The sequence below is a fragment of the Phoca vitulina genome, unplaced genomic scaffold (assembly GCF_004348235.1).
Source record: "Phoca vitulina isolate PV1807 unplaced genomic scaffold, GSC_HSeal_1.0 scaffold111, whole genome shotgun sequence".
NCBI classification, from domain to species: Eukaryota; Metazoa; Chordata; class Mammalia; order Carnivora; family Phocidae; genus Phoca; species Phoca vitulina.
Window position 1 is genome coordinate 1586632 of NW_022589814.1, and position 11585 is coordinate 1598216.

At 50.1% G+C, this 11585-nt stretch overlaps 1 protein-coding gene across 1 annotated transcript; it reads right to left on the reverse strand.

Moving 5' to 3' along the window:
- Window positions 1–3922: 3922 nt before the first annotated feature.
- Window positions 3923–11198, reverse strand: TSPYL2 (TSPY like 2). The gene is given in 8 exon segments (XM_032398213.1): window positions 3923–4661; window positions 6780–7618; window positions 8155–8252; window positions 8389–8534; window positions 8620–8731; window positions 8856–8933; window positions 10202–10684; window positions 10686–11198. Coding segments are annotated over 8 exon segments (2265 nt in total). The 5' UTR covers window positions 11010–11198; the 3' UTR covers window positions 3923–4476.
- Between the last annotated feature and the right edge of the window lie 387 nt (window positions 11199–11585).

The window sequence follows — 11585 nt, forward strand, 5'->3', positions numbered from 1 at the left end:
CCTGGAGCATATATAGTTAAGGTCTCCCCTTTTAATTTCTTGCCTTTCTCATTGTTTCAGACTGAGGAAGCTATGGCCCAGAGAAGCAAACTGATTGGCTTGAGGTCACACAGCAATAAGACCCTGAATAAAACCCAAGTTCTGTCCTCCAAAGGAAAGCTATTTAAGAAGGAAGGAGACGGGAAGGACATTTCTATTATCAGGGGTTCTTAATTGGGTCGATGGACCTCCAGTCTGGTCTGGGGACAGGGTTTGGAGGGGCCCCTGCATTTGGATGGGAAAAAGTATACATCTTTAATTGAAATTTAGTATTTTTTCAGTAAAGAATGTAACAGAGTAGTAGTATCTGTGGTTCTGTCACCAATAGAAATCACAGAGATTTTCGTATCACATTATAGATGTTGTAGATCTGTTGAAATATCATGTAATCTCATCTCTATTTTAATATGATAGTCATTATCATATTAAATATCATCACCCTCCACTAGATCTTATGATTTAAGGGATTAGTGAGGAACACATATACTACCATAGCACATATCTGCTTTTTCCATATTTTAATAACTATATTTCAATATAGTTTCTTTTGTAACTCTAGGTACTTTATTTTATATATTTAAAAGATATTGTTTTCTGAGGAAGGGTCCATAGGCTTCACCAGATCACCAAACAGGTCTATGGCACAGATTGTCAAACTCTGGGAAGGAAGACAGACCTGGTTTATCATGTTTCTTTATTGTATCCTTATCACCCAGTTTAGTATCAGACACACATTGGTGTTCAATAAATTTTCCTGAATGAATAGGATTCCTCCTCAACCAAGGGAGCCAGTGCTGGCACTCTTGGTCACCTGAGAAGGAGGGATATTCCTGAATCTGGTTTTGTCCCTGACAATCTGCTTTTGTTCACAGAAGTGTGTGGAACTTTGAAAGTTTGGTCCCAGGAGAACCTGGTCCCTGAGAACCTCATCCCCATGTGCAGGGCCCTCTGCTGCAGAGGAGTAGGGTAAGCTGTGAAGGATACAAAGACAAGTAGCTTCAGCATGGGAACAGACCCTGGGGCACAGCAGGCCCTTGACTCCTCATCCTCCACCTGGTTCTCCTTCTGGTTTCTGTTTAGGGTCCCAGCAAAGGGGGGCTGTCTTCTTTGGTCTTCACAAAGACTATATTTTGCACTTGGTTGTGACCTTAAAGACCTTCAAGAACAGCCCTCGGTTTTGGAGGCCCAGACTGGGCAGGACCTGAAACCACACTACACACTGAGTGAGGACACAGGAAAAAGATGTCACTCTAGGCAAAGAACATCTTCTCCTCCCATGCCTCAATCCAAAACATGAGCACCCTAGCCAAATATATTAGAATCCCAAAATTGGCTCCTAACAGTGTCCCTGAAGCCAGATGCCTTCTCTGACAAGGTGAGTGAAAAGGAGCCTCAAATGCCAGGATGAGGGGCTGGGGATTTGATTAGGGGAGCAGAGAAGAATCAGGGAAGACATAATAAGGGCCAGGCTTCGGAGGTCTGCTTCAAGGCTCATCTCCATCTTGGGATCCTAGGCAGGTTGCTTCTCCAGGGCTGATCCCCCAGGAAGATTAACCTAAGTTTGCAGATGGGAAAACTCAGGCCCTCTAGCGAGGGTGATGGAATCACATTGTGAGGCAGAGCACACTGAAGGAAGGATACCCAAGCCGTCTTTCTCTCAGACTGGCTGGGATCCTTTCACTAGGCTGACCTCTTCCCCTGGCCCACTCCAGGCCCTTTGCCCCTGCTGTTTTCCCCTCTACTTCACCCCCTGGTCATTGGGACTAGCTCCTGATTATGCATGTAGGTATCTCTTCCCTCCGCACAAGATGCCTTTGACTCAGGATCCTGAACTCTCAGCTCTGGCCAGGCTAGAGTCTCCTCTACCCACCTCTGACAGTGCAGTCCCAGGGCAGAACCAGAGGAAATAAAAGCCTCCCCCCCCCCCCCCCCCCCCGAAAACATTTATCAGAATCATGGAGTAGGTCAAAGATCTGGTGTTCCAACTATTTCACAGAGTTGGCCCAGGGAGGGAAGGGGCCTTGCCAAAGGTCCCACAAGAATCTGGCAGTCATCCCCGACTCCTCTCAGTCCCCTCTTTTCCCATATCTAAAGCCCATTGATTCCAGCATCTAAAAAGCTTTCACAGAACAGACAGGTTTCTCGTGCAGGAGAATTCCAATTAATTTATGTAGATACTTCCCCCTCAAGGAGATGGAGCTTAACTCCCCACTCCCTAAGCATGGGCTACACTTAGTGGCTTCCTTCCAAAGAGTATGGTATGGAAAGGGGGCTGGGGCAGGGAGGCGGAGTAACTTTACTGTGGAGAAGCCTGACATACACTACTACCTCAGCCAGGTGATCAGAGTTAACATCAACAGTGATAAGACATATTGATAGTATGTACCCTTGATATGATGAGGATGGCATTTTCCTTCTGTTGATCTTCCTTCCTCAAACCCATAACCCTAATCTAATCATGAGAAAGCACATCAGACAAATCCCAATTGAGGGACATTCTACAAAATACCTGACCATTATTGCTCAAATGTTGATGACTCTAGGTTATCAAAAACCAGGAAAGTCTGAGAAACAGTCACAGCCAAGAGGAGCCTGTGAAGACATGACAACTAAATGTAATATGCTATTCTGGATGGCATCCTGTAACAGAAAAATTACCTTAAAAACTAAGGCAATCTGAATAAAGTATGGACTTTAGTTAATAGTATTGATATTGGTTCATTAATTGTGACAAATGTACCATGCTAATGCAAGATGTTAACATGGAGGAAACTCGCTGTGGGGTATATGGGTACTCTCTGTATTATCTTCGCAATAATTCTATAAATCTTAAACTTTTAAAATAAAAAATGTACTTAAAAAACCTCCCATATCCGCCCATTACACCATTCTCACCTGAGGAATAGCGTCAATTTCCTCACTGCTCTCCCTCCCTCCAATCCATTCTCCTGGCATCCAGCAGAGGGCATTCTCCGAAACGGAAATCTGACTGTATCTGACGCTTTCCATTAAAACATGGGTGTTGGATGGAAAATTCTGGAGGTATATTGCAGAAGACCAACCTGTATATTTGTATAAGTTATCATTATGAGCCACAAAGAATCTGGAGGTATTTCTGGTGTCCGCCGAAATAAAGTTACTCTATCCAAAATCTAAAACAACTAAACCTTTCCAAGGTCTGCCTTTCAGACACCCAACTCCCGACCCCTCCCCCACCCCATCACACAGCTACCTAGTAATTTCCCTCTGCTTTCCCCTTCTCTCTATGCACTCTTTGGCTCGAGCCATCTTTTCTTGCCTTCTCTTCCAGGCCCAGTTCCAGGAATCCTGCACCCTCTAAAACGGGAGAGCATTCCTGCATTATTAGGATGTAATGTCTTGACAGATTATCATTTTTTAAAAACTACATGCAAATGAGAAAAATGGATTCCAATGGCTCCCCATGCCCAGCTCACACTAGGCCTGAGGAAAGGTTTGACGCACGATAAATAAAAAGATGAATCACTGAACAAATGGATATTCTAGGGCGCAGGGCGTTTCTGTGCGCCTGCGCAAGAGGGGAAGGCGTGGGAAGCTGTTTGCTACCTGCCGGGGTCCATTGCTGCCGCTGGTAGGGGGTGGGGCTTTCTCAGCCTCGCCCTGCCATTGGCCAGGATGGCCCGCATTGGTCTGACGCAACACCTCTGCGGCCTGCAGGGCTCTCCCGGAGAAAGCCAAACATCCTCCCCCCCCCCCCCCCCCCCCCCCCCCCCCCCCCCCCGACCCACACACCACCATCTTGCAGACCAATGCATAGAGGAGACAGCGATTTTGAGGGTCTGTGGAAGAGAGACTGGCTCCTGGGGATGGCTCGCCAAGCGGGACAAAAGACTAGAAGCAGCACTTTGAATTTGCTCAGAATTTTATTAGGATTACCAAGGTTCACAAGGAACAAGGAGGGGCTTCTGGGGGAGGGGGGTAGGAATACCGCAATGACAAGCGGCCTTGCATAGACACCAAGGCGGGCTAGCGGGCACAGCGTGGGGGGCGGGGGGCGAGGGATGGAGGGAAAGAGAGGCTTGGGAGAACAGGGTGGCAGCAGAGCCCCCCAAGGCCACAGCGGCCCTCCCCGCTTCGGGATCAAGGGTGTCCACTCCACACAGCACGAGGAGGGGGATAGAGGGGCCCTGACCAAGGCATCACAATAAATACGTTTAGCAGCACACAGAAGCCTGCAGGGGAGGAGGGCCAAAAGGAAGGGGGTAATCCCCCTTTCCCTCCCCCCCAAAATAAGAACTCTGCAATTACTAAACCATAAAAATAAACTTTAAACCCGTGTACGAAGTCGGTCACCCCCCAGAAGTGCAATGTGGGGCCGCGCGGCCCTAGCTGAGGGGGAGGGCAAATGGGGCAGGGGGAGGGGGATACAGAGAGGCATCCCCTGCAAGGGTAAAATGTTTATCCAGTTTTGCCCCTCTTCCCCGGGTTGGCCCAAGCATTTTGGACCTGAAGCACCTCCTCCATGTCGGAATCTTCAGAGTCTTCCCCTCCTTCTGAGTCTTCTTCGATCCCTTCCTCGTCGCTTCCTTCCTCATTATCGCTTCCATCCTCATTATCGCTCTCCTCGCCTTCTTGTTCACTGTCTGCAAGGAGGGAGAGAGGCAAGGAGGGGAAAACCGGAGGGTGATTAGATGAACAGGTAGATGTCATTCTTTTTTTGTTGTTTGTTTAAATAATAGAAATTTATCTTCTCACAGTTCTGGAAGCTAGAGGATAGCACTCTTAACAGGGAACAGAGCCCATAGCCAGGGTTTTGGGGGGCCTGGAACACTTGCTAAGCACCTCTGCTTGGTGTGTGTATGTCTGTCTGTCTGTCGTGTGTGTGTATGTGTGTACACTCAAGCAAGCCTGGAGTGAGGGAGGAGTGGAAGGGAAGCAGGAAAGCAGGGTGGGCTCCCTGCCTCTGGCCTATCAAAATTGATACATCTCTGAAAGTCGCTTTTTCTCCCCATGTAATATGTCAATGTGTGTGTCTTCCTGAGCTCTGACCTCAGCTGAATAAACCTTCTGTTCATTCCAAGGCAGCTCCCCCGCTCCTTCTCCACAGTCTGATCCAAACAGGCCCAGTCTGTCTTCTTTAGCCCAATTCCCCACCCCCACTCCTACCCTAGGGCTGGGCAGATAGCGCTTCCTCCCCTTCTCTGAAAGAAGATGCCATCCGGTGGCAACTCCTTGGTTTCCCTACTCTAACTGAATATATGTCTACATTGAATTTACTCACTCATTCAATGCCTCCTTCCTTGCCCCTGCCCTCAATGGAAATTTGCCAGAGACCCCATGGCCAAAACCCCCAGGAGTGGTTGGTCTTCCAGCCCCTTCTACCTCCCCCAGGGGCCCGCCTCTTCAAGGTCTGCCTGCCCACAGCCAGGCTCAAACATCTCCCTTGCCCACCCTCTACCAATACCTTCCTAGCTAAGGTTTGACTCTACTGCCTTGCCCCTTGCTCATTCCCTCCTATTTCACTGTGGGTCTGGCTCTGCCCCCACTGATATATTGAAACTACTCTTGCCAAGGTCATAGCCCTGAATCCAATGGACACATCCCAGTCCTCATTTTACCTGACCTTTCAGCAGCACTGGATACTGCTGACAATCCCCTCCTTCTGAGAACGTTCCATGACTCAGTTCTCTTCCTAATTCTACCCTCTCAAGAGTCTCAGTTTCCTCATCCATAATAGCACCTACCTCTTAAGAGTTGCTGTGAGGATTAAATGAATTAATAAAATAAGTAAATCACTTAGAATAGTGCCTGGCACATAGTAAACACTTCATTAATGCTAACTGGTCCCAGAATCCAGGGCTAGGATTCTGCTCTGGCTTGTTACCCCCTTTACTTACATCTTCTGACTTCCCAGACATATAACCAATCACCTGCCTGGGCTACCTGTATCTTATGTCCGACAAGCCTTTCCAACCCGATGTTCCTCCCTGCATCTCATCAATCCTGCCACCATGTCATTCCCCATCCTAAGAAATGGCACCTCTGTTTGCCAGTCATCCAGGCCAGACCAAACCTGGAAGTCATCTTAAATACTGCCTTCTCCCTCAAACCCCCACATGCAAACCTTTCTCAGCATTTTCTAAAATGCATGCTTTGGTGAAGAGTAAACAATAGCTTCTGTGGTCAAGAAGTATGGGAAATGCTGGGTTCCACAATGTTTAAATGGGTTTCTTACAGCAGGACTTTTCAGAGCCTTTAAGGTGCATGTACATGTGACTCTACCCGAGAATATTAATGTATGCAGTATGTCCCCAACATAACTGACTACTGGACGTTTTTTGTGAGAAGCAGTTTTCAGGACTAGTGAAGGATCCTCCCAAAAGACAAACAAGCCTGAGAGTTCCCTGAAACCCTTGCCTGCGTACAGAGTATGCTGAATTATAATGTTTGTCACTTCCCCCCTCTTTCTGTGTGAACCTGTCCTTCTCAGTTTTCTACCCACCTTCTCCTATCTCTTCACTCTTCCTGTGTCTTTTGCTCTGTAACAATCTATCTACCCACCACCTAGAAATGGAATCTATTTCTTTGGTTCTGCTACATTTGTAAGTTAAAGGTTCCCTGGCCTTGCTTTGTTTAAAAAGTCGCACAAAATGCTGCTTTTCTCCACAAGAGCAGACTGTATTCATGCCTTGATGCCTTGACCCTGGCCAGCTTTTCTGAGAAGAGAAAAGGAGGGAAGACAAGAGGGGCTCTAGGCTCACCTTCCTCACTGCCCTCTTCTTCCTCCTCCACTGATGATTCTTCTTCAGAGATGTTCTCTACCTCATCCTCATAGTCATCCTGGTTGTTGCCGTTATCCTGATCCTTGTCAGGGTCATCAATGTCATTCTTGTAATCTTCGATGTCTCTGTCATCATCATCGCTGCCTTCATTGTCACCTTCATTGCCATCATCATCACTGCCTTCGTTGTCGCCTTCATTGCCGTCATTATCTTCATCATCACTGCCCTCATTGTCTCCTTCATTGTCACTGTCGCTGCTGTCCTGGTTGTTGCCATTGCTGCCATGGTTGCCACCTTTGGGGTTCTCATCATCACCATCAGGGTTCTCGTCACCATCAGGGTTCTCATCGTCATCAGTATTCTCTTCATTGTCATCAGGGTTCTCTTCGTTGTCATCAGTGTTGTCCTCAGGGTTCTCACTGTTTTCATCAGGGTTCTCATTGTTGTCGTCAGGATTCTCATTATTGTCATCGGCACTCTCATTGTTGTCGGTGGTCTCATTGTCATCAGAGCTCTCATTATTATCAGTGGTCTCGTTGTCATCGGGGCTCTCATTGTTGTCGGTGGTCTCGTTGTCAGGGCTCTCATTGTGGTCAGGGCTCTCACTGTCACAGAGGCTCTCGCTAATGTCAGTTATCTCATTGTCAGTGGTCTCAAAGCAGTCGGTGGTCTCCATGAAGTCAGAGATCTTGACGTCATGAATGGTCTCATTGTCGGTGATACCATCGCTGTCTGAGGTCTCGCTGATAATGTCTTCCATTACATGATAGTCATCAGAGTCTTCCAGGATCACCACCTCACACTTGTCCCTGTTTTTACTGTGGAGAAGGCTGAGGTTGAGTATAGGGTTGGTGGAAGGCAAGGCAGACACTGAAAGGTAGTAACTGGGGAGCCAGCAGGCTACAAGGGATCCCAGGGATGAGGTTAGGGTGGGGAAAGTCCCATTTCTGCTCCTGACTACATGACCTCAGGCCAATCACACCCCATTTATGGGCATCATTCCCCACTTGTAAAACATATTGGACTGGGGGCGCCTGGGTGGCTCAGTCGTTAAGTGTCTGCCTTCGGCTCAGGTCATGATCTCCAGGTCCTGGGATCAAGCCCCGCATCAGGCTCCCTGCTCAGTGGGGAGTCTGCTTCTCCCTCTCCCTCTGCCTCTCCCCACTGCTCCTACTCTCTCTCTCTCTGTATCTCTCTGTGTCAAATGAATAAATAAAAAATTCTTTAAAAAAAAAAAACATATTGGACTGGATTCTCTCAAAGGTCCCTTTGGCTCTATAAATCCTGTGTGACATTAGCCTAATCTTTGTCCCATCCCTAACAAACCTCCTCTCAGCCACCAAACCCCCATCACCTTTCTTCCTTTTCTTGCTTCTTTTTGTTTGCCCTGTAGCCCCCTTCTCCCATCATGTAGTAGCGCAGAGGGTTAACCCACAGGTCATTTTTGATAATCTGTTGAAAGAGAGGGTGGGTGGGGGGAAGGGGAACAGAGTTATGAGTACAAGCCCCAGAGCCTACTCCCAATTCCCCAAGCATCCAGAGGCAAGCCTAGCAAGGCTTTCTCTGGCAATGCCAGGAGGGGCCCCACCTCAGCAATCCTGTCAGCCTCTGGGAGGCTGTGGTTTGAGAACCAGCTGAAGAAGCTGTGGTTGGTGTCCTGGTTCCTGTGCCTGCGGGCCTGGGGTTCCTGGCCCCGGTGCCAGCGGATTGGAGTGGAGTGAGACACCAGCCGGCCTGGGGGGAAAGGAGGCTATGGAGAGGGCAGTGGACAAGGACAGATGGGGTGGGGGTATGGATTTTCCCTAGGACTGCCTCTTACCAGAGCGGTTGCGCTGGAACTCCTTGACAATCACCATGTTTGTGAAGTAGGGGTTTGTCTGGAAGTACAGCTTCATCTTGTAGCCCATGGAGATATGTCTGAGATCCTGTACCTGCTCAGGGTATAGGTAACGTTGGAATACCCACCACACCAAGGCCCCTCCCACCCCACCCCCCTCACCTCCAAGGGCCAGATCCTTTGCCCAATCCTAGTAAAAAATGTATCTTTGGCCTGACCTGCAGATTGGTCAAGTAGCGGAAAATGTCTTCATCGCGTCGGTTGATCAAGATTGAAATTTTGGGGTGGTTGAGGAACTGATGGAGGGAGCAGTTTAGGTCAAGGAGTGACTGTTCAATGAGAGAAGGAGGGAGGGAAGGCCAGGCAGGGCAGAGCAAAAGAGAGGCTGGAACAGAATTCCCTCTGTGTTGATGTGATGTGTGTGGAGCAAGTGGACTTTTCTTCCCATGATACTATGTGGTGAGCCTGTGTTTATGTGATGTCAAACCTCTGTATTGGTTGCCTTGCCTTGGTTCATATTTGCTGTGTGTCTGGGTGCTAAGGGTCTACGTCTCTGTGATGTTGTGTCCCTGGGTGCTGAGAGTTTGTATTCAGAAGACATTGTGTGTCTGGGGGCTAAAGGCCCATGCCCTAGTGATGTTATATCTGGTTGCTGAGGGCCTGGAGTCACATGATGTTATTTGGGTGTTATAGGTCTGGGTCCACATGATATTGTGTATCTGGGTCTGAGGGTTTGTGTCCAAGTGATGCTGTGTGTCTGCAGGCTGAGGACCTGTGGCCATAAAATACTGTGTGTGCCTGAGTGCTGACAGCCTGTGATCATGTGATACTTTGTAGGAGAGTGCCAATGGTCTATATCCATGTAATTCCCCCAGGAAGTTAAGCCCGTGTTCCTAACACGTTGCATGTATGTATGTACGTGCCCCAGAGATAAGCTTTTCACCAATAGTGAATGAGATTCTTCTTACTCTCTTATTTCCTCCATTTAACTCCTTGATCTCCACTTCTAGGTACTCCTTTGCCTGACCCTTTAGGGGCTTGAGCCCCTTTCTACCCCCCATCTCTCCAGCCAGGATTGGGGTCTCCCTAGTATCTAAGCAGAGACCTAACCTTGCAGAGCCAGGTGTGACTTAGGCACCCTTTCTGGGCAATTTCTCTGCTATGTGACCTTCCCCTCCCTCTTCACCATATCTGAGTCAGTTCATCTTCTGTGTGTCCCTCCCCTCCTCCTTTCACCATCTCTGGTCTAATTTTTCTGCTGTGTGCCCCTCGGTTACCCTCCCCATTTCACTGCCTGTGATCCATTTTTTTTTATATTATGTTCCTCCTCTCCCCTCTTCCCCATCTGTGGCCCAGGTTTTATGCTGTGTGCCCCTCTCCCCCTTCACCATCTCTATCTAGTCCAGCTTCTCTGATGTTTTGCCCCTCTCCTTCCATTCCTCCTCCACCAAACCTAGTCATTTTTCCAATAAGGGTCCACCCCCCCACCCCTCCCCCCCCCCCCCCCCCCCCCCCCCCATTTTGTCATGGGCTCCTAGCCCATGAATATAGATGACAAGGATACTGCTTTGACCCAGAAGCCTGGGATATGCTGGATGATGAGGTCTCTGCGCTCCAGGAAGGGTCTTCGCATCTGGATGAACTTGCGCTTCAGACGGAGGAAGGCCTTGCCTGCCTTGATGTTCACCGCCTCCAGGTCCAGTTGAATGTTTTCCAGTGCCTGCAGGATGCACTCTATCTTCTCGGCATTCCTCTCCTTGCTTTCCTTCTTCATCTTCCTCTGCTTCCTCTTCCTCCTCCTCCTCCTCTTCCTCACACTCTCCTTTTCATCCTCGTCGTCATCTTCCACTATGATGATAGCCTCTTCCTTCCCCCTCGGACCGGCTAACCTCTGGTACCCCCACTCCCCTGCGCTACAGGTTTCTAGGGCCTTCTCTCCGGCAAAACTGCTGGGCTCTATAACCTGAAAGTCAATTTCCAGACTTCCCCCAGAAGCCTCCGAAGGAGAGAAGGTTTCTAGGCTCTCCGTGGGAGGGGGCGCCCCCCCCATACCCTGACTCCATCCCAAGCTCCCAGCCGGGACTCCCAGCACCCAGGGTGAAGTACGCACGGATCCCTCCCTCCTCCAGAATGACATAGGGCGGCGGCGGGGGCAGAGCGGGGCCCAGGCCCACCCCCCTCATGTCAGCCAGCACCTGTGCCGCCTCGGTTTCCTCCCGGAGCCTCGGGCGCTGCTCGGGTGGAGGTAGGGGCAGTCGCAGGAGCGGCGGCGGAGGCGGCGGAGGCGGCGGCGGCAGCTGGTCGTGCTGAGACGGCTCTGAGCTACTCAGGCGGCGGGCCTTGGCCGGAGGCCCCTCATCCTGGCGGTCCATGGTGACCGCGCTCACAGGTCAGGGGCTCGCACTCGCCCCTTCGCTCTCAGCCAGGCCGCCGCTGCCTCTCACACCTGAAGCTCAGCCGCAGCACCTCACGCGACCAGCTCTCCTCACAGCCTCGCTCTGGCGTTCCCTCCCACAGCGCCTGCCCTACTCCCTCCGCGCCAAGCGTCCAGGACCCGCCCCTCCCTGACGCAAAGGGCCCGTTCTGCCTCTCCATTGGCTGCCAGCCTCCGCCGAGGCGCTCGCACTCCCTCGACCTCTGCCCGCTCTCACGCAATCTGCTTGCCAACACCACACCTCATCGCTTTCCGATTGGCTCCTCTCGGGCCCGCCAATCATCGGGCTGACTCCCCCAGCGACGAGAGGGACACTGCAGGGCGATTGGCTGCAAGGAAAGCTGAGGGGCAGAAGCCCCTCTCCCTCACCCTTCAAGCGTTTTATCCAATGGGAAAAGTACCAGTGGCTCTGAAGACCAAAAAACAAAACAAAAAACAAACGCAGGCTCTGAGCAGGATGTGCTCAAATAAAATTGGGAGAGCCTCGGTGTCGTTTTCCCCCTTCTCTGCCCGC